Raw genomic sequence first — 24244 nt, 5'->3', positions numbered from 1 at the left:
CTAGAAATGCAAATTTGAAATTTCAGTGACTAATCTTTCCTTCCTATAATACCATGTTTAATAGCTTTTTCTCAGTTTGTCAGTGACTTGTTTCAGTGCATCTTCTCCTGGTAAAGGCTCCTGAATTATGATTTGGACACTTGGATTAGATTTGTGTAGCTATGTATACTGTAAAGTCCCAGGAAAATAGAATTAAAGTGTCATAGTTTCACTGAGTGCTTACAGTAGGATTATATTTAATATTCCACATTTTCTGAATTGCAGTATCAAGCAGTGAATTACTTACCACTATTTTATTCTTGGCAAAAACTCATAGGATTTCTTTTTATTAATTTGGGGGTGCTGAAGTATTGATAATAGCAGTTTTTCACATCCCTTTCATGGGAGAAATATTTAGCTTATTTTCCATATTAATTTATTTAAGAATTGATCTCAAATTGGAATGTAGTATTGAACAATTATAAAGTGTAGAGAAATGAAAATAGGGATGTTTTGGATAATCAGTCTTTTCTACCTGACAAGAAAAAAGAGAAGGTCGTGAAATATTGTAAGGAAATCATCCTTGGAACAATCAACTAAAATTTCTTCAGGACTAGAAGGGAGGAATGAAGAATCTCAATTACTGTGCAAGGTGGTTGTTTATATTTTCTTCTTAGAACGTTAAGACTAGTTCTTCCATATCCAACCTTTTCATTGTATTTAAAAAGAAATAAAGACTTAAGATTTGTTTTAAATTCCTTACTTCCTGGTTCAGTACAGTTTACTCAATACCAGACTGTGTGTTTGTGAATGTTTAAGGTAGATTCTTTGATTTATGAAAGACGAAAACTGGAAAAAACAAAAATGGTGTGAGGCGGAAAGAGAGAGGGGTTCCACTGGAACGAACTAGAGCTTCATTATAACTGGGGCTCCAGGAGAAAATGCTACCTAGGGTGTCTTTGCAAGTTTAAACATCAGGAATTTTTGGCTTTTCTCCAAGTCTGCCCTTCAGGTGCCCAGATACATTCTTGACTCGCCGACTCTTTCTTGTATTTTCTAACCTCTCCTGCTTTCACTTATGCTCCTTTATAATTCCAAGCTTTGACCTGATTATGGCTCCATTTGGCCATATTCTTCTTCATGGTTCTTTTGAAGGCATCCTTTCAGTTTTGACTCCGGCTCTATGATTGTTGCCTTGGGGGCCAAATCAGATTCCCCATAAGAATCTGACTGGCAGAGCTGATCATGTCCGAAGATCCATAGAGCTTACAGCGTGTTCTCCCCAGGTCCCCACCACGGGCCCAACCCAGGAGAGAGAAGCCGGAAACATGGCTGCCTAGAAATGCTCCTCTTTTCCGAGGCTGTGGGTCAGGCATGCAGTTCTTCAGAGCCTGTACTGTCAGGCACCAGGACAGACAGGGCCAGAGCATCCTGCACACTGGGAAACGCTCTTTTCTCCCTGCATCTCAGCAGCTTGGTTGTAGTACCACCAGCAGGAAAATACATAATCATTCTGATGTTCACCCTCTTCTACTGCAATCTATGAATTTGCTATATTCAGCTCAAGGTTGGTTATCCAAGAAGTCTCAGCTCAGATCCTGAGCTCTCAGGGACTCAAATTCACTACCTTCATGTTGTCAGATTCCTGTCTTCCAAGATTCTGGGCAGAGGTTGCACAGAAACACTCTTTCAGAGAGAAAAAGAAGGCTCTACTGTGGTTATAAGCTGTCACTCAGCCAAACCATCTCTTCTTAGATATGTATTTACTATTGACTTGAGCTGAGAGAGTAAAATTCTCAAGAATCTCCCCCACCCCCCCACCATGGTGAGAGTGTTAGGGGGGAAAAAGTCTTAAAAATAAGAACATGTTGCCAAAATATTATACGAGGTAGAACTCCTCTTGAGATTTTGTTTTGTCTGTGGAATATTACTCATTTTGTTTGTTTTGCGTGGTCTCACTCATCTCTCCCATATTTCTCCAATAAATACATAACTATGGCTTGACAATTTCTATATAGCTTGCCTTGATGAAAGATCCTGGAATACAGCCCTGAGCTAATTATCCTAGCTCTGTGCAAAGGATTTCTTGTGATTTACTTAAATTCTCACACCATTGCTTTCTTTGTATTAAGATGTTTAGAATATATTTTAAGACAAGATTGTAGGAGAAATGGCAGGAGTTTGAGGTAGAAATACACGAGAGACTCTGTTTTCTTTTCTCCTTAGGATAAAAAGAAAAATTTAACAAGTTGAGCTTGTTGTTTGACACTGTTTTTAATCCCATTATGACAGCTATGTAACTATTAGAATGAAATTAGCACAGATCATAAAGATCTTCCATCTAATGTTATAAACATCCTAAAATGAAACTCACTGTTTAGATCTTAGGTTAGCAACTAGATATAAATGACATAATACAAAAAGACTGAGAAATTCCCCTTGAATCATTTTATGCTTGAGTGAAACAATGACCCAATTTCTGATGTTTTCAAGCATTTAGAAAAGAATATATATTTGGCTAGTCATTTTCTTAAGCATTATGGAAATTTATATGTTTTCTGCCTTTTCCACTGCCTTTTAACCCCTACCTTATTTGGAAATAAGAACCTGTCATACAGAAGCATATATAAACCTATGCAGTCTGCTAATGACCTCTGAGACTGTCAGTCTAACACAGTCCGTTTGAGTTTTCATACAAAGAAGGATCTCAAAGGCAGTCATCATTACATGATAGATTATAGGTGAATTCTTTTCATGAATTCAAATATAGTGGTTTAAAAGGCCACATACACCATGCTCAAATAGACCCTATGCTGTCTGTTCATTTTCAGTTGTATTTTATTTGGCTTGGTCTTTATAGAGGAAACATTAGTTTAGCCGTGACTTCATATCTAAGAAGCTCCTAAAAACTCCTGGGCATCAGATTAGGGAAGAGAATAATAGACCTAACTAGTTTTCAAATTAATTAAGTACTGCTGTCTTTTCAAAGATTAATACAGGAGACTATACAACTAATCAATCATATTTTCTACTAGGTTTTCTTTTTTTTAATCAGGAGAAAAATTATTTGAGTGAGATTCAAGATCCCATAGGAGCCATGGGGCTCCTGGCAATAAATAGCTGTTTCATTTTAGATGATCAGAAAAAAATTATTTCCACAAAATTTGATTAATGTATCAATTGTTCCTTTAAAAAGTTGGCTCATATGGATAGCCCCCATTGACAGTGTTGTTAGAAATGCCATGATATTGGTGAACAGCTTATGTTTTTGTTGTTGTTGTTGTTGTTCTTTCGCAAAGTTTTGACCCCATGAACAGTTCCACGCCAGGCTTCCCTGTCTTCCACTATCTCCTTGAGTATGTTCAAACTTAACGTCCACCGAGTTGGTGATTCCATCCAACCATTTCATCCTCTGTCGCCACCTTCTCTTTTCACCTTTAATCTTTCCCAGAATCTGGGTCTTGTCCAGTGAGTTGGCTCTTCGCATCAGGTGGCCAAAGTACTGGAGCTTCAGCTCCAGCATCAGTCCTTCCCATGAATATTCAGAATTTATTTCCTTTAGGGTTGACTGGGTTGATCTCTTTGCTGTCTCAGGGACTCTCAAGAGTCTTCTCCAGCATCACAGTTTGAAAGCATCAGTTCTTCGACATTCAGCCTTCTTTATGGTTCAACTCTCACATCTGTCCATGACTACTGGAAGAACAATAGCTTTGACTAGATGGACCTTTGGCTATAGGAGAATCCTATAGTGACACTAAGAAGCACATAGTTTGTGTAGTAATCTCCATGTATATTGCATTACATAGGATTCCCATGAAGGGTAGAATGGAAGAGAAGTTTGAGTGGAAAAAATTCTCTTTTCAATGCATAGTATTCATCCTGCCTCTATGCCATTTGTTAATTCCAAAATTTCTCAATTGCTTAACTCAATATTGACTAGAAACATATTAAAACGTCTTTTGTTACTCAAATGTTATTGACTGGAGACATTTCAGTGTTCACTTACATAACAAATCACAGGCCACAGGCATTAGTCTCTATAAAAATCGCCCAGTCAATACCATGCTAAAACTAACACTCATTATGAGCAAGAATTCAGATGCTTAAATATATTCCTGAAGTCATTTTTACTAGTGCTAATAAATAAGTATGCCCATGTTAAATCTTTAAAAATAAATAGTTTATCATTATTTTCAAATGTACAGCAATGACCTGTATCTTTAGAATAATAAAAAGTCACATAATTGGATTTTAAATACACACAGACACATCATATGTATGCTTGTATTTGTTTATGTATATTTTGCTAAATTGCTATATTTAGTATATTGTGCTCATGATGAATTCTCAAACAAGTCATGCATACATAATAATTAGAAAAATTCCTTTCCAGAAGGTGTTATTTTTAAGACAGGGCAACTTTTCCTTGAGACCAGATCCAGTTTATTAAACAAGCAAACATTACAAATATATTAATGTTTCATATGTTTACCTGTCTACGCAGCATAAATTGCTCAGCTGTGTTCAGTTCTTGATGATCCTAAGTCTTTATTAATTTGCCCTAATGAAGGGGGTGTCCTTTATCAATTAACAAAATTTACCAAATTACTCAGGGGGAAATATGTTGCTTAAATATCAAGGAGACTGCAGGACTTGATAATTTTTTAAAAATCTGTAATTGTTACAAGATTATCTTCAATCACCACTGTGACAAGAGCTTTTGTGCTCAGTCTATGCATTCTACCCCAAATACATGTAAAAATGTTTCCTGAGTGGCTTTAATCAAAAAGATTAACTTTTTTACTAGCAAGGTTCTTTTCGTATAGATGTGTACAAGTTCTTAGCTTGTAGTTATCTAGTCACTAAGTCATGTCTGACTCTTTGCAACCCCATGTACTGTAGCCTGCCAGGCTCCTCTGTCCATGGAATTTTCCAAGCAAGAATACTGGAGTGGGTTTCCATTTCCTCCTCCAGGGGATCCTCCCAACTCAGGGATCGAACTCATGTCTCTTGCATTGGCAGACCGATTCTTTACCACTGAGCCACCAGGGAAGCCCATGAGCTTGTAGTACCTCCAAGATAATTCAAAAGGTTTTTATTTGAAACCATAATCATTAAAGATATTTTTAAGGTCTCCAGGATAAATATCTAATTTTAGGAAAGGAGGTTATTTTAAGTTTTCTGTGTGTAGATATATTTTTGCCCTAACCTCCTGTTCTGGTAGTTTTATGTATCATTCAATTAAAAAAGGAAATATTTTTAACCTTTCCTCCCATTGAGATATCTTTTATGCTGGAGATAGAATAGCTCTGAATCTGGGTTTGTGGGTTTCTTTATTTGTTTTTTTTTTTTTTTGGTTTGTTTTGGAAGGTCATAGTGAACAACTACTTGGTTTGTCAAAAATAAATTTTAAAAGAGTTTTGATCTTCATACCAGGATTGGGACTCTGGCCCAATTCTTGTGACCCTGAGCTTCCTGCTTCTATCTGGCTGTTGTGTCACTGATGAGTCCAAGCACAGAATGAGGAAGCATCGCTCCTCGTGTGGGTACTTACTTGGAAACTCGCAGAAAAAGACAAATGCTGTGAATCTCTCATAAGATTTTTCTTCAATTAGATTTTTTACCCTGAAAGGAACATTTTTATTTTCTGCAGCCCATATCAAGAAAGCTAGCTGTACCCACTTCAGAAACAAGTTATTGCCATATTACCAACTTGGAGTATCCTTTTTATTTTTTATTTTTTTTAAAGTGAGTATACAATTTATTTAACATTCATACCTCATTAAGACATGTGCAATATGGCAGATGTTAAACTAAGGGTTTAACTCTACCTAGGATGATTGCTTGCTAGGGCTTAGCAACAGGGTCTAGTTCACACTTAGTGATGATTAAATATTTTACTGAATGACTATAATACCAAGCAAGATGTATTCAAAGGCTTTCATAAAAAATCAGTTTTAAAGGCCTTCCTATTCAGGCTAATGACAAACACTATAGGCAGACATGTTAGTTAAACATAATTGACTGATATTATATACCACTTATATCTTTTAGTCCACAAGTATATTATGAAATGATAAAGGACATCTAATAAAACCATTTCTACAGAGCCAAGAAATAAATTTCCAAAAAAGAGTGATTTTACAAACCCCATCTTTTATGTCCAATGCCAGCAGGCTAACTCTAAAGAGGATAAAGCCAATGGCTTTCCTGTCAAGAATTCATGATTCCCTGGTGGTCAAGTGGTTAAGACTGTTCTTCCAATGCAGAAGATATGGGTTCCATCCCTGGCTGGGGAACTAAGGTCTCACCTGCTGCATGACTTGACTGAAAAAAAAAACAAAAAAACAAAACCCCTGGAATATCCTCTTTAGTGGTTACTGCTTGAGAATGTCCCAAGAACATTATACATCCTCACATACAGATTCCTTTCACTGTGTCCCATTTTCATTAGGTATAAGAGCTGATATAGGCGACTGGTGGCTTGATAATCTTGCACCTTGAGTGGTTTGTCTTCCTAATGCCTCATTAGAGAGGACTGTCTGTATTCATTTGCAAGAGAGAAAATATAATTGGTTTTACTAAAGATGTATTTCTGATGTTTATATATACTCATTTAACTTGATGCTTTTTCTTAAACATACCTACTGAATCTCAGAAGCCATTTTTTTTCCGATTCCGCAAACCATTTACCCTTAGAGACTTTGAACTTGAAGAAATAGTGCCACTTAAATTAATTCGTCTTACCCACTAGTCTAGTTCTAACAGGGAAACCCTAAGTGGTCATATCTGTATTTAAAGATGATTATATTGGTCAAGAACTTTTCCAACTACATGATTAACAGGCTATTAATTCCGACATAAAATGATAATATATGACATACTTAGGATTTTGGTACAGAAGAGCCTGGCGGACTACAGTCTGTGGGGTCACCAGAGAGTCAGACACTACTTAACTACTAAACAACATAGGATTTTAGTAGAATCTAGTAACTTAAAAAATATATATATATCTGTCACTCATTCAACTTTTCTTTTTGTCCTGGTTAGTAATAGTGAATAACAGAATATCATTAAGTCATCTGACAATAATAATACACACCGTGATGGTTGAATAATATCCATTGTTGCATCTCTACATCTTGCCAGGCTTCATAAACCTTTGCCTTACTGAAAACACTAGATTCTAACAAACTGAAGCTCTTTTCGAAAAGACTGAATGAACAGAGTTAGGCAACATAATCATCCTTCAGGCAATCATAAAAGGCAGTAAGAAAGCAGATCACAGTTTGAACAATACTGTCACAATTCGCATGATGATGGTGTGTCCAGAAGTGTGCAGGTCAATTCTGCATTTCCTTGAGTTGGAAGCTGCCTACTTGCTCTGTACCCTGCCCTGAGTAGCTGAAATGATAAGACACTTGTATGATTACCGTTGGCAATTTTATGTAGCATTTGATGCCAGAATCTGATGTTTTTCATCAATCCCAACTAGAAACATTACTTGCTTTTGATTTGGGCAGAAGTGGAATTCTCCAGAGCCCTCTAATTTAAAAATATTGACCACAACTTTGATCCCTCGGCTTTGATTTTTCCTGGTTTGGCCATTTCGATCTTCCTTTCTGAAGAGGAGCCCACTGTCTCTTTGCTGTATATTCTTCTCCACTGAGCCCAGTGGGGGCAGGGACTTCTTGCTAATTATTCTGTCACAGCCCATCTCCTGCTCTTTGCCCAAGAAAGAAAAACTACTTATTTGGACAGTCTTCTTTTCGCGTTTCTCACTCTCTGTGTGGATAAAGCCGGGGCTTTCATCACCTCCTTGCAATACTTCCTTCTTTAAACACATTTTTTGGTTTGAAGGCAGGCTGTGGAGCTGACTCCCAGCCTCCTGACTGTACATCGTAATGTCCTATCAACTTTTCTTTTTTGCAGAGATCACCACTGGCATGCCAGCCTCAACTGAGACAGCGTATGTGTCTTCAGGTAAGGAAAATAAGCTTGTCGAGTTTTACTAACCAGAACGACAGGCATCACAGCTGGCTCTTCCTCCTACTAATCAGAACCCCTTCTGCATCCACATTTCAGCTGCTCCTGTTTTCTGCGCCAACATTTTTTCTCCAGTTCATTCTGCCTTTTTTGGATTTTCCTTAAAGGAGTACCGTTCTTGCTGTGTGTCTGAACTTGGACCTGAGAGGCATGCATGAGAAAAAGAAAACTAGATGCAACTTAAGGAGTACTACACCAGGAAAGGAGATATTTGGGTTGTAACTTCAGCTTTTATATCTTTCTAGGTGTTTCTTTTAGTGGGCTCTGCCCTCCTTCATCCATCACAGTTCATTCCTGAATAATGTATCACTGTCTGACCTCTGACCTTTGGGCTCTTAATGCTCAGTTGTGGGTCACTAAACTTGGGCAGAAGCACTGTTATAGGCCTGACTTTTTAAAAATGCTGTTGCTTTTTTCTTTTTGGTTTGTTTGGTTTTGTTTCTCACTTGCGTATAATATTTGCTGATAGCAGTTGTGATCTGAGCATATATTAGCTACTTAAAGCCCAACTCTACTAACCCATGTATAACCCTAATGCATTGATTTTTCCATTAGCCGTGAATGTCATTCATCTGTTGTGAATTTATGTTTTTACTTTTTCTTATCCTTTGTGATTCTGTAGTTAACAAAACCTTTAGAATATTTACAAATAAATATTTAATCTCAGAGGCCATGTGATTTAACAGCCATTTCCTATCTTACCTTCCCCAGTTTAGCCTCTTCTCTTCAAAGCCATTGTTCAAAATCATAAAAGCTAACTTCCTATATGTCTTAGCCACTTTGACCATATTTAGGGTATATGCTTGTGTTGTTAGGTGGTATGATCCTGGAGTATAAGAAGATCTCACTTTTCTGAGTAGCAGAAAAACAATGAGAGAGAGAGAAGGAATATGGAGAGATGGAGATAAGAAAAAATTTGTAGAGTTTCTGAATTTCCTCACCTTTCACTCTGGCATTTCTTTAATGTACGGACTTCATTTTCCAATCCCAATTGGTGCTGTTACAAATCTGAGCTTTTAGATTTATGGGCTGCTTGCCTTGGGAATTTGAAATGACTGTAACTATTATTTTCAGATATGTGACTTGAATCTTTATAGCTTAATGGCTGCTGAATTTCAATCCTTCTTTGATACTGAGTTGTTCTTAGTTCTTACTCATAAAAACCTTTAGGTCTCATGATTTTTTTTTTTTTTTTTGCATGAGGTATGTTTTATGCTCTGCTTTGCCTAAATACTGGTTTTCCTTCCTTTAGCCTTACCATCTAAGAGAATCAAGCTGCTGTGCAACCCCAATGATTGTATTATGTATTTATTTAGTATGTTTTGTTCGATCCTAATGCATTCACTTTAGAGGACCTTGCATGGACTGTATTCAGCATCGTGTTTGGCCAGAATGTTTATGCAGAGCAATTTGCCTGAAAATATTTTCATCCTTCTGTTTTTCCTCTAAGCATGAAAGTTGCCTTTCATTCTCTCTCAATGTGGAGAGTGTTCTCTTTGGTTTCATGTTTTTTAAAATCAAGACCAACCTAAGAAAAGGAATTGTCTGTCTTACCTGGAGTGTGGATCTGTTCAGAGAAGTGGTTCTAGGAAATTTGAAGAGCAGCTGGTGTGTGGAGGGGTATCTTTGCAGATGGACCAGCCCCTTTTGCAACTTTCAGAAGTCTTTGTGTCCAGACTGTAGAAACATTCCTCTGTGGAATATTCAAATATTCTTTGAATATTGCATATACCTTCCTTTGACTTTGAGATGCTTTCAGCTTTTCTGTTGCACCATTTTCTAGACCTCTTGTTCTAGATGATACCCAAGGCTGGCAAAATTTCTAATTTAAGAATCCAAGTGGCATGACTCAATAAAGCTTCATTCCACTTTTATTTTTTATAGAGTCTCCCATTAGAATATCAGTATCAACAGAAGGAACAAATACTTCTTCATGTAAGTATATTTAAATATTCTGTTCACCAGTGTTTAACCCAAGACAGTATCTGCTTCTGAAGAACATGTTCGTATCTCTCCTCTGCCCTTATTGGGGAATGGGGTGTCAAGTTTGGGAACAGAATGGTGTTTGCTGTTTGGAATAGAAATGAACTCCTGCTCTGCTTGGGATTGACCAGATATCCCCTCCCCCTGAGATACATACATACAGTTTTAAGGTAATGTAATGTCTTTGAATGTTGGAATATAACTGCACCCACTCTGAGGCCTAGTTCTGGGTGAGCAACAGAGAACATTGTGGGTTGTTCTTTGTTTCTTTACTTTTGTGTTTTTAGTGTTTCGTGATGCCTTTAGCAACTGCCTAAGGCGTGATACCCAGCTGTTTGGGACCTTTATGCCAAAGCTCCTCAGTTCTCATATAAAGTCTGTTGTGATAGATTATGGAAACTATATATAGATGCCCTTGATTCAAATTTGATAGCAAGTGACTAATTATGAAAAAGTTTGAAAGCAAGTCCCTAGGCAAGATCTCAGATTAGTTTTCAAATGTTTAATGTGAAATGTGCTTTGTGCTTGTGGAGGTCTACAACTGTTAGATTGATTGGTGCTTTGCGCTGTGTCAGGGGAACTTAAGAAGTTAGCAAGGACTAGTAAAAATAGTTTTGATACTTATAAATTGTGAATAGCCTAGAATTAAATTTTGATATGCAACAGGGGAGTTTATCAGGGCTTGAAAATAAAACTTACAACTACAGTCTTTCTGTCCCTGATTGTAGCTCTTTATTTAAAGCTCTTTCTCAGTTTGGTAAGTTCTTCACTACATAGATATTCCTAAGTATTCTATTCCAGCCCAGAGAGTGTGTTTAATGAACAATTTCCTTTCTCTATCAGCCTGGTATAAAATACTTGAAAAGGAGGTATTTACTTGAGGCAATTTCCATAGTTTTGCCAATCAGTCTAAATATCCAATTTGATTTTAAAATCCATGTGGGTTGGTGATACCCAGACTGTCACAATAAGATGTAAATGTGTTTTTATTACATGAAGTATGATGTTTTGACTATACTTTAACTAGATAAAGCATCATTTAACTGGATTGATGGCAATAATCTAGTAAGATCAAACAGGAAAGGAAATGCTCAGATTAGATTGACTTCCCCTAAGGATAAGCATTACATTCTCCAAAATGATAATCCTTTCTGGGGAGTTTGGGATATTTGTTATTTAACTCTCATTACAAAAAGATTGGAATAATTATGTAGATTTTAGCTAGCTAGTGTTGAGGAATCATATTGAGCCTCGTTTTCTATTTTTGAGTGTTTATTAAGCAAAAGCAAACACTAGGATTTTCTCTCTGCCATTTTGTCTGGGAATCATTTTTCTCCCTGCATGATTCATTGAAAAAAGTTACTGAAACTCTTGTAATTGGAACCCTTCATGCTATCATTAATGGGATGGATGTGATTCGTAAGTATATCTGAGTAGTTTGGGAATGGAAGAAATACTTAGGGAACTGAAATGAATCTCTCAGTTTACGTTTCTGTTCACTGCAACACTGTGGAGAGAGAAGTCATTTTGAAATTTGACTCTGATCTTTAACTCTCAGCAGAATTAGTTCCTGATACTTAGTCAGGGTTTAAAAGTAAGAAAGAAGGCTTTGTGTACCATTGTGTTAAACCATTTCAGTGGGCCATTTCCGTATGTCACTCCCCACTCCTGGTGGGGTCTCAGTAAGTACTGCTGAGTTGATTAATGAATACATTTTGGGGGGGCATATTGCATCCATTCAATGAATACATTTTTTAATCTCATGAAATTATGTTCTGTAATTTGGAAACATAAGCCAATAGTGGCAGGGTCCTAGGTCCATGCTGGGTGAGAACAATCAGAGCAGCACGTAATACTCAGCTCTTCCAAAGGCCATATCCAGTGGAATTCTGCATTGGGGCAGGGCTCTGATGCAAGCATATCTCAGCTTAGTAAAGGCTGGAGCTGAAACTTGAAGAACCAGCAATTGTAATACCCTGGACTTAAAAATTCAAAATATATAAAAGTGTCAACGGCCCAGGAAAAGTTCCCACAGGTCAGAAATAATCAGCCCTGAGTAGGTTTCCTTTCGCGTTGTTTCAGCTAGAAAGGAGACATGTAAAACCCTTGTATGTGACTGGAGATTTTAACAGATTTATGTTTCATCTGCAAACACTTTATCATTTTTGCCCTCTATTTATTTTTCCTAGCATTTCATAAATATTGGTGAAATAACAGAGATATGATACTAATCTTTCCCTTTGTAAGGCTCATTTTAACTACTTCCTCTGTGAGTTTGGGAATTTGCGTTATACATTCACTCTTTCTAGAGTTGTTCATTTATTATTCTTTTAAAGAATAATCTAATAATCTTTTGGTAAAAATTAGCATTGTTTCCCTTCATTTTATGTTATTCTTTTGTAAAGGAGGCATCTGTGACTTGAAACATATGAATACTTTGCTAAATGAGTGTCCTGTTACGCGTGACAGGTTGTAGAAAAGAAGAGCTTCAAATTTGCAAAAGTCAGTAGGACTATCTTGTTCCTCCTTTACACAGCATCAGCAAAAAAGTAAATGGATTGTTTAGGACAAACCTTAACGATTTCTCTCTGAACTGCCAGCTGCTGGTGACCCCATTTTGCAGACGATTTTGTCAAATGCTATAAAAAATATAATTGTTATACCAACCACTTTACTGAATTAAGTCCCATCCATTCCAATTTAATATAAAAGTGAGGGAAACAAAAATAGAAAATCTAATGAATAATAACAAGAAAGAAAATAAAGAAAACTTTCTGGAAAACAGTCTTAAATAGTAATATATGTTTCAAGTTATAGTAATAGTAATAGTAAACCTTTATTGAAGGCTCACTGCATGCCAGGCACCATACAAGGTGATTTACATGGTCCATGGTTCTCATAAAACCTTCTTCCATTTCTCAGATGATGAAACTCATGTATTTTGTCTAAAGTTTCTCAAGCAAGATTCAAACCCAAGCAGTATGCTAGCCTGTTGTAACACATGACATTTTGTTGCCTTAAAAAAAAAAGAAGACTTTAATATTGAAAGGAATGAGATTCTGTGAATGGGTGGGAAAGTTGTCACTGATACAAAGTGGATTGAGAGTATGTGTAGTAGATTAAAGTAAATGCATTGCCTTGAACCAGCTGAGCCCATGTAATCTTTATGTTACCCATCAAAGGGTGGTGAAGGGAAATGAAAAGAACACAGACCTTGGATGGACTCATGTCCTTAAGTCTAAATACCAGTGCTGTTAATAATTGTGTATTCTTAGGCAAGTGATTCAATGTCCTTAAGTCTCAGTTACTGTGTCTGTATAATCATGTTTATCTTAAACTATACTGAGAAGCCTAATATGAACAAATGAATGTGAATCATTTAGCACTTAGGTGGTCTCCCCTATAGACCGAAGAGACCCAGTACCTGCACAATGCATGTGTCTCTGAAGAAAATAGAAATGAAGGGAGTCCTTCCATTTTATTTGAGAAACATAAGAAATTATCCTTATTGTTGGAACAGGGAGGGATTAATGATTTTTCAGTCTAAGTGATGATGCTGGAAGTTATATGCCAAGAAATCACTGTCTTTTTCCAAAATAATATATATTCTCAGCCAAGACTGCACTGGAAAGGAACTTATCCAGGAAGTCCTCTTTAAAATCTCTGAATGAAATGAACAACTCAGTCTTTAATTTGGCACCTAAAAGAGCTAGCTGAAGGAAGAATGCCTTTTGTCTGCAAAATCATTTCTGTTATAATGAGATTTATAGCATGTTCCCTGGGAGATAGCTTGGTGCTCTGGATTGAATAGACTGGACCAGGTCTACTGGTCCATGCGTGAGCTTCAGAGCTACGGTTCTTACTTCCCCTTTCATCTATAACTGACTGACCTACTCTAAATGAAGACAGAACTGCCCAGACCTTTGCTAAATGATTCATCTGGAAAAAAAGTGTCATTCCAACTTCAGATCTTTTTTGGTACCAAATATGAACTCTGTCCTGTGATGGTTGAAGAGCTACTTCTGACTGAATGCAAGCTGTGTTTCCAGATTTCTATAAACTTGGTCTTTTCAAGGGTGTGGTAACTCTGTGTCTTGTGGAGAATGACAAACAAATTGCCATGCTCTTTGGCAATAAAAGAAAAACTTTCAATGGAGATTGCCCAACTGGTATTACCCCCACTTTCCTGCTTGCCTGGAGAGTGAGTTACAGATTTTTAGGGCAACAGAGGGACTTGGAAGAGAGTCGGGGCTTGTATGTCGCAGTATTCATATTCGTACCTTCGTGCTCACTTCTTTCATTTCTATGTGAACGTGTCTTACATTTTCCCCTACAGCTTTCCTTTGTACGCCCTGCAACTGTCATATCATTCCGCAGTCTGCCTTTCTAAAGGCATTCAGTGTCCCTCATTGCATTCCACTACTTGATCAAATGTTTCATCAAGCTTATAACTAAATTGTCCTTAACCTTTTGTATTCCATTGAAATTAATCTGTTACAAAATTATTATTTTGACCCATACAAATATATGTGTACTGTGTATATATAAATAACTGATCCTTGTATCATACTGTAAATTTTATAAGGCATATTTTCATATATCAAGTCATTTATTCACACAATCATTCAATAATTCTATGAACTAGATTTCATCCCATTTGTCAGATAAGGAACTTGAGACTCAGAAATTTCTGACATATCCAAATTCAAAAACCACTTAAGTGGTAAAACAGAAATTTAAACCTGAATCATCTGATTTAAATCATGTTGGTTTTTTTTTTTAATTACAAAGTCTTACAGGATCCATGCAACTACCTTGAACTTCTTTTTTTTTTTTTAATAGTTAAAAGTTTTAAATTTTTATTGAGGTATTTTCAGTTGTACAACAAAGTGAATCTGTTACACATATACATATATGCACTCTTTTTTTAGATTCTTCTACCATACAGGTTATTACAGAGCATTGTGAAGTATCAAGTGCCATACAGTAGATCCTTATTAGTTACTTATTTTATATGTAGTGGTGTGTATGTCATTCCCAGCCTTCCAGTTTATCCCTCCTCACCCCTTACCCCTTGATAACCGTAAGTTTATTTTCTGTATCTGTAACTCCCTTTCAGTTTTGTAGATGAGTTCTCTTATACCCTTTTTTAGATTCCACATGTAAGCAATACCATATGATATTTGTCTTTCTCTGTCTGACTAACTTCACTCAGTATGACAGTCTCTAAGTCTATCTGTGAAGCTTGAACTTCTTAAAAAAAAAAAGAGAGAAAAAAGAGACCTTCTTTTAAAAAAGCATCAAAATGGAGTCTAGGTATATAATCACACTTATACCAGTTATCTCAGGGTCAACTTCTTGGTGAAATAATATACTGTCTACAATCTCCTACATAATGAAATGGACAGGAAAGCCCTGAGTTACTAGCAATGTAATTCAAAGTTTTAATACTATAAAAGGAGGCAGAAGACAGCCTAGAATCATTCCAATGACTTGCTGTTTGACTTTGTTAGTTTGAGAATTTATCTGTTTCAAAACATTGCTATTTACAGAGGTGGGAATAAGAGCCATTGTGCTAATAGGAATCGGATTTTCAACAAACAGGGAAACCTTCCCCAGTGGTCACTGATGCTGGGGGTAGATGTGCGACCTTATTCTAGGATGGTTACTATTTAACCTCGTGCATGTGATGTGAAAGTCCCTCAGTCGTGTCTGGCTCTTTACGACCCCATGGACTATACAGTCCATGGAATTCTCCAGGCCAGAATACTGGAGTGGGCAGCCTTTCCCTTCTCCAGGGGCTCTTCCCGCCCCAGGAATCAAACCAGGGTCTCCTGCATTGCACGCAGATTCTTTTCCAACTGAGCTATCAGGGAAGCCTTGCATAATATCATAAATCCTAGATATAATTTGCATGATAGCTATATTTGTTAGTATAAAATTATCAGCCCCAAAGCAATTATTTTCCTGTATTTCATTCTTCGGGGGGCTTTTGATTAGAATATTCCCTCGAACATTAGAAAATATCCTCCATCTTTTTGTATATCAGCTGGGAGAGGGAAGGACATCTCTATTTTTCTTGTTTTTAGAGAAGAACTAAAACCATAATTAAGTGTTTTTAATCCTTAGGAATAGAGCAGTGAGGTGGATTATATATAAAAATTAAAAGAAAATTAAGTGGTGACATGAAGACAAGAGAATGGAGTCAGAGAGGCACAAAGAAAGCATCAAGGGAAACAGAGCTAGCAGGATTTTGATGTTTGCTTATCAAAGTAAATGACTGACTTGGTGGATTTCTTCAGTGTTCACTTTTTTTCAAGTTATCTAGGGATCTTTTAAAAATGGGAAGAGACGCCTATCTATTATTAAAAGACCTGCATGCTATAGGAAGCTGCACCCCCCACCCCTCAAAAAGGAGGACTAGGTGCAGGAAGGATTGAAGAGCAGCGTCATAAAGCAGTAAGAAATATGGATGGTGATTCAGTGAGAAGTTTCTCAACTGCAGGTGATAGAAATTCAACTGCAAAGAGCTTAAGTATAAATGGAGTGTGCTGGCTCATAAAACTGGCCCAGTTTGATCCAGAGGCTCGTATGATATGATATGATGGGTTCTCTGTCTTTATGCTTCACTTCTCTGCAAATGTTGACTTTGTTCTTAGTGGGTTTTCTCTGTCTGATATGGGTATAGCTGCTCATATCTTGAAGCCTCTTTCCTCTTGGTTCATAATCTAAGAAGAGAAAATCCACTTCTTAAGCGAATACCAGATTTTAAGGAAGAATCTGATTGGCTCTGCTTGCATCATAGACTTACCCCTAAAATAATGACTGTATCCCAAGGAGATTAATGACTCCAGTTGGGTGGGGGCTGGGTCAGATATCCACCGCTGTGTGTGTGTTTGGGTTAGTGGGACAGGTGGGCTCAGTCCCTTGGGAACTAACTCCATGCTGTGGGTTCACTATAGAGAGGAGGGTTCTGTACCTACACAAGGAGAAAATGGACCAGCCAGGCAAAACCAACATGGCCCTCTAGAGCTGATGAGCAGACAAATTTAAAGAGTCAGAAAACAGGGCTCACAGAGAATTTTAAAGGAAAGTTAATAATACATGTTATTGAAAATTATTTAATTGGGCAGACAAAATTACCATTGTAAAGAAAATAGTTAAAAAATTGAAGACAACTGAAATATCATTTTTAAAGGACTCTTTGTTAGTACCTAAGAGCTGACTATCATCATTCTTAGGAATGCCCTCTTTTAATTTCCAAACGTTTTTAGCCTCTTCTGAAGAAAGCAGAAAATAGTAGAAAAATGGGTTACAGTTTTCAAATCTGAATGCATGCGAAGCATTTTCAAATTGGTAAAATGTTTAGACTTTAGAGTTAAAAGCCAGAAAGTACTTCAGATTTTTTTTAAAAAACCTATGATTAAGTAGATTTTGAGAAATTACTAGTTTCTTTCACTACAGTAGTTGCATGTTGATTAGGGTTTTCTTTTTTTTATTCCAGTAAGAAAAGAAAAAGAAGCATGCTTAGTCCATTCCATTTAAGATTGCATAGAATAGTCAGCAGGTCTTTTGAAAAATGTGAACTCACACTGATTTGAGGCTTTATCAACCTCATAGATGTTAGCACTAAATCCCAGAGGGGAATAATGCCTCTAGTAGTTTATCTGTGATCATCTCCCACTGTTCTCTGCCTTATTCTTATTATAATGCCTCTAGCATAACCATTGCTTGGGTACTTACTTCATTTCTTTAATAGAGAGGCTGTGTATACATAGGTCAACTAATCATCAAAGAAATGCTGAAATGGCGCTTTCCATTTTATCTCTGTCAGAGGTCAACAAAATCTTAAAACCAATAACATGGGCCAGTGTGGGTTGTAGCCTAAAGCTGTGCCCATCTTCCTTCAAGTCCATAACTGTCTCTTTTTAGGAGATTGGGTATTTAGATTGGGTGAGCTCATCAAAAATGAGCTGCTGTTCTGGTGTTTGCTTGGGTATTCCAGAGCCTCTTCTTCAAGCTTTGTAAAACATGACATGAAGAGAGAGAGAAAGAGGAAGGACAAACTGGCTTTGTTAAATAACGCCAGTTCCAGATAAAAGGAACTTTCATCTGTAATGATAAACTGTTTCATCAGTTTTTCTTTTAAGTTTTAAGTATAGAACAGACTTTTGGACTCTGTGGGAGAGGGAGAGGGTGGGATGATTTGGGAGAATGGCATTGAAACATGTATAATATCATGTAAGAAACAAATCGCCAGTCTAGGTTCGATGCAGGATATAGGATGCTTGGGGCTGGTGCACTGGGATGACCCAGAGAGATGGTATGCGGAGGGAGGTGGGAGGAGGGGTTCAGGATTGGGAACTCATGTACACCCGTGGTGGATTCATGTTGATGTATGGCAAAACCAATACAGTATTGTAAAGTAAAATAAAGTAAATAAATAAATAAATAAAAGAAGTTTGGGAGCTATTAATATTTCTATTTTAATAGTAAGAATAATAATATATAGATAGGGATAAGCTAAGTGTCTACTAAGGTCAAACAGCAAGTAAGTGGTAAATTTACAATGCAAATTTGATGGGCCTGTTTCTACTATTTGATTCTTAGACCACTGAGGGCTGACCTCCCTTTAATTAAAATAAACAAATAGTCAATAACCCAGTTCCTACTCTGTTCCAGCACAGTGCTAGGAAATGTGATGTGTATTTCTTGGTGGAAAAGGTGGTTGGGAGAGGTGAGTACAGAGTAGTCCTGGGGCTGAAGGAGTTTGCAGTAAAGTAGAAGAGGTTATTTGTGGTTAATTGTGTTCTTTGGACGTGACAATATATAGTATAACAAACTAGGACATGGGGCACAGACTTTTAAATCGAGTTATTTTTTAAATAACATTACTTCAGATAGAATATGTTTATTCATTCGGTGGTATATGTTTTAAAATGAAGTATCTTTTGGGTAGTGATTTGCCTTAAATCAAATTATTTTTTAAATAATATTGCTTCAGATAGAATATATTTATTCATTCTGCAGTAAGTATTGTTTAAAATGAAGTATTGTTTGGGTAGTGATTTGTTTTACTGTTGTCTTCTTTTTTTTTTTAAGTAGTCAATTGTTGTTTCTGCCTCATATTTAAAGTTTGGTCATTTTACCAAGAAATCAGAATTCTGGCATTTATCTCATTTAAAAAACATGATGAGAATCTATCATTTGCCATTAAAAGTAGGAGTCTAAGATTAAGCAGCATCAGAAATTATGTCATACTATGTAGGATTCTGAAAGAAGTTTGGAGAGTTTCTAAAGAACTTAGAAATTTAACTGGGTATTTTAGAGGAGTTTAACTGCAGTGAGATCACTCTTTGATTATCAGAAACTTTTCCATGATACACGGATGAACTTACAAAGATACGTGATATGTCTAAGGAGATATTTTTTATTAGGTGGCCTAGAAATGTATATAGCTTGCAGCTTCTTGAATTTTATTTTCATTCGGTAAAGTTTGTTTTTTTTATTTTTATTTCCTAAAGGCCATTTAATTGGTCCAAAGGTAGCAGAAATGGCAAACTTGAAAATGTATCTTAGTTATAATGGAGTGATACTCTAGTAAGTTAAAATAGTAAATTAAGTAGAATTCAGTTCAGTTCAGTTCAGTCGCTTAGTCGTGTCTGACTCTTTGCAACCCCATGAATCGCAGCACGCCAGGCCTCCCTGTCCATCACCAACTCAGACTCATGTCCGTCGAGTCAGTTATGCCATCCAGCCATCCTTGGTCGTCCCCTTCTCCTCCTGCCCCCAATCCCTCCCAGCATCAGAGTCTTTTCCAATGAGTCAACTCTTCACATGAGGTGGCCAAAGTACTGGAGTTTCAGCTTTAGCATCATTCCTTCCAAAGAACACCCAGGACTGATCTCCTTTAGAATGGACTGGCTGGATCTCCTTGCAGTCCAACGGACTGTCAAGAGTCTTCTCCAAAACCACAGTTCAAAAGCATCAGTTCTTCGGCGCTCAGCTTTCTTCACAGTCCATACATGACCACTGGAAAAACCATAGCCTTGACTAGATGGACCTTTGTTGGCAAAGTAATGTCTCTGCTTTTCAATATGCTGTCTAGGTCGGTCATAACTTTCCTTCCAAGGAGTAAGCGTCTTTTAATTTCATGGCTGCAGTCACCATCTGCAGTGATTTTGGAGCCCCAAAAAATAAAGTCTGACATTGTTTCCACGGTTTCCCCATGTATTTGCTATGAAGTGATGGGACCAGATGCCATGATCTTCGTTTTCTGAATGTTGAGCTTTAAGCCAACTTTTTCACTCTCCTCTTTCACATATTGAAAAGTAAAATGATCCTTTAAATTGATTCCTCTCTCAATTTTATTAAACTTCATTTCTTAAGCACAGTGATTAATTGACAAGCTTCTCTGTCATTTGATCAAGTTTTTAACTATAAATTCCCCATATAGGAAGGAAGATATATTAACAGAATAATCTACAGGAGATAATATATTAAATTTTTTATACAATCTGTACAATTTTTTAACAATCTGTACAATTGTTGTCTTGCATTTTTACTCAGAGATATATTTTGTCAACCTGCAGAAATCTATGTCATTAAAAAATAAGGTAACTTTGAGAATAAGTCATAATTATTTATAATTCTCAGGCTACAGAGCTATAAGAAAGAAGGAAGTTGCTGCAATTATTTTTTTTAAATGCTGTAAAATCTAGCATATCTTCCTTCTGATAAAATATGCCTGGAGGAACCCACCTTGTCAGACAGGATATTTTTATGGTAAAATGTGATATGAAGGGAATATAAAGAAGAGTAATTTTACATATACCTGAGAAAAAAATTAAGTGGCCATGATAGATTTTTTATAAATCATGTACATTTCCCTCTGGTTGACCTAGATGAATTTTTTCCACTTCTTTCCTTGTAGAAGCTTCTTAATTTCATGTCCCTAATGCTCCAAAGCAGAAATACATCTTTGTTCACTCAAGCTATCTGTAAAAAAATAAACCACACAAAGAGTCCTAGGGTATGTTTTAGAATGAATAGATCATGGGGCAGGAGAATTACCTTGTATGTGCAAATGAGGCTGTGTGAAAGCAAGATAAGCTTTAGGAAGAGAAGAGGTGGCTCAAGGGCACATAAGCGGTTTATTTGAGCCTTTAAAAATGTCTTTACAATGCAGGTAAAGGGAACCGAGATTTAAAATTGTTAAACTTAGTGCAAAAATAGAAATGAAACATCACATCCACTCCATGTGTACACATAGAAACAAGTATTATGGCAAATTTTTCTGCTTTTTTTTAAGATTCTAGAATGTTGGCTGTGAGCTTTTGGGTAAAAAGGGCATCGAGGATAAGTCTAACTGAAGTTTCTGGTAGAGTGAGACTTCATGAAGAATAGGATCAGCTATAGTCTACATAATTTTTGAAAGGTCATTCTCTCCCACCATTTTAGAAGAGGTGCAGAATGAACAAAAAAAAAGAAGAGGAAGAAAGTAAGAATGAAGAAGAAGAAGAAGGGAAAAAAAAAAACACAACATTTGAGTGTTTTAAAAACACACAAGCTATCCCCAAACTTTCTTTATGATTTTATTAAAGGCAAATTTCAGACATTTTTAGGCAGTCTCTTTAACAAAAACTGTTTTTAATAAAACAAGTTTTAAGTGTCAAAAAAAAGGATGTTTGAAATTGTAAGAAAAAAAAAGTCTTTTTCTAATCGAAGAGTAAAAGTGAACTCTATATTTTGTTATACCCATATGTTAGATCTATCTTCCAATGCCCAGCCTTACTATCTTGGTGACTTCCTTGCTGTTGCTTCAGACAAAAAGCTTGCCACTTGTCACAGGAGTCTACAACACTTCCCAAACTGGAATGTAAGGTCTTGAATGAAGAATTTTTGGTTTGTGTTTCCATTCCCATAAGATACCACTATTCTGATTCCTAGGAAGTATTTATTAAATGGAAATGATCATTAACAGTGAGATGGTTTTTCTAGTTCACTTCAGTTCAGTCGCTCAGTCGTGTCCAACTCTTTGCAACCCCGTGAATCGCAGCACACCAGGCCTCCCTGTCCATCACCAACTCCTGGAGTTCACTCAGACTCACATCCATCGAGTCAGTGATGCCATCCAGCCATCTCATCCTCGGTCGTCCCCTTCTCCTCCTGCCCTCAATCCCTCCCAGCATCAGTCTTTTCCAATGAGTCAACTCTTCACATGAGGTGTCCAAAGTACTGGAGTTTCAGCTTTAGCATCATTTCTTCCAAAGAAATGCCAGGGCTGATCTCCTTCAGAATGGACTGGTTGGATCTCCTTGCAGTCCAAGGGACTCTCAAGAGTCTTCTCCAACACCACAGTTCAAAAGCATCAATTCTTCGGCACTCAGCCTTCTTCACAGTCCAACTCTTACATCCATACATGACCACAGGAAAAACCATAGCCTTGACTAGACGGACCTTAGTCGGCAAAGTAATGTCTCTGCTTTTGAATATACTATCTAGGTTGCTCATAACTTTTCTTCCAAGGAGTAAGCATCTTGTAATTTCACGGCTGCAGTCACCATCTGCAGTGATTTTGGAGCCCAAAAAAATAAAGTCTGACACTGTTTCCACTGTTTCACCATCTATTTCCCATGACGTGATGGGACCAGATGCCATGATCTTCATTTTCTGAATGTTGAGCTTTAAGCCAACTTTTTCACTCTCCTCTTTCACTTTCATCAAGAGGCTTTTTAGTTCCTCTTCCCTTTCTGCCATAAGGGTGGTGTCATCTGCATATCTGAGGTGATTGAGATTTCTCCTAGCAATCTTGATTCCAGCTTGTGTTTCTTCCAGTCCAGTGTTTCTCATGATGTACTCTGCATAGAAGTTAAATAAGCAGGGTGACAATATGCAGCCTTGACTTACTCCTTTTCCTATTTGGAACCAGTCTGTTGTTCCATGTCCAGTTCTAACTGTTGCTTCCTGACCTGCAGACAGATTTCTCAAGAGGCAGGTCAGGTGGTCTGGTATTCCCATCTCTTTCAGAATCTTCCACAGTTTATTGTGATCCACACAGTCAAAGGCTTTGGCATAGTCAATAAAGCAGAAATAGATGTTTTTCTGGAATTCTCTTGCTTTTTCCATGATCCAGCAGATGTTGGCAATTTGATCTCTGGTTCCTCTGCCTTTTCTAAAACCAGCTTGAAGATCAGGGAGTTCATGGTTCACATATTGCTGAAGCTTGGCTTGGAGAATTTTGAGCTTTACTTTACTAGCATGTGAGATGAGTGCAATTGTGCGGTAGTTTGAGCATTCTTTGGCATTGCCTTTCTTTGGGATTGGAATGAAGACTGACCTTTTCCAGTCCTGTGGCCACTGCTGAGTTTTCCAAATTTGCTGGCATATTGAGTGCAGCACTTTCATAGCATCATCTTTCAGGATTTGAAATAGCTCAACTGGAATTCCATCACCTCCACTAGCTTTGTTCATAGTGATGGTTTCTAAGGCCCACTTGACTTCACATTCAAGGATGTCTGGCTCTAGATGAGTGATCACACCATCATGATTACCCTGGTCATGAAGATCTTTTTTGTACAGTTCTTCTGTGTATTCTTGCCACCTCTTCTTAATATCTTCTGCTTCTGTTAGGTCCAGACCATTTCTGTCCTTTATCGAGCCCATCTTTGCATGAAATGTTCCCAATTTCTAAAAGTTGTGCATAGGTGTAGTTATTGGAAAACCAACTAACCTTTGATCATGAAAAATACATTTAAATATTTAAATACTTTTAAATATTTAAAAATCAAGGTTTAAAAATTCACATTGACAGATCACATTGACTTAAATCATAGATTGAAGGTTTCTTCCATTTATGATCACTTTTTTACACGGTGATTTATAAGACTGCTTCACCTTGTGTGTGTGCACGTTTGTGTGTGTATGTGTGTGTGTGTGCTTAGTCGCGTCCGACTTTTTGTGTCCCCATGGACTGTAGCCTGCCAGGATCCTCTGCCCATGGAATTTCCTAGGCAAGAATACTGGAGTGGGATGCCATTTCCTACTCCAGGGAATCTTCCTGACCCAGGGATCGAACCCTTGCCTCTTGCATCTCCTTCATCCAAAGGCAGTTTATCACTAGAGCCACCTGGGAAGCCCCTGTTTCATTTTAGATGGGATTATTGCAAATTGTCTGAAAATCTACAAGTTAACTGGTTGGTCGCTGTTCCTCCCTGTGGTGCTGAAGAGTCATTTG

The 24244-nt window shown here is 37.1% G+C and overlaps 1 protein-coding gene across 6 annotated transcripts in view; it reads left to right on the top strand.

The window, feature by feature from the left end:
* NRG1 (neuregulin 1) overlaps nucleotides 1-24244 on the top strand; it is a 236478-nt gene that overhangs the window by 64798 nt on the left and 147436 nt on the right. For 5 of the 6 annotated variants that reach the window (XM_018042030.1, XM_018042027.1, XM_018042025.1 and 2 more), the window contains exons 4-5: nucleotides 7912-7962; nucleotides 9910-9960. In XM_018042030.1, coding sequence (XP_017897519.1) covers nucleotides 7912-7962; nucleotides 9910-9960 — 102 coding nt within the window. The remainder of the gene's footprint in view (nucleotides 1-7911; nucleotides 7963-9909; nucleotides 9961-24244) is intronic. The other variant, XM_018042028.1, reaches the window with a different exon arrangement.

Source organism: Capra hircus, chromosome 27, assembly GCF_001704415.2.
Source record: "Capra hircus breed San Clemente chromosome 27, ASM170441v1, whole genome shotgun sequence".
Lineage (NCBI taxonomy): Eukaryota > Metazoa > Chordata > Mammalia > Artiodactyla > Bovidae > Capra > Capra hircus.
The sequence above is the reverse complement of the archived record's forward strand: the minus strand, read 5'-3'. Positions and strand labels throughout refer to the sequence as shown.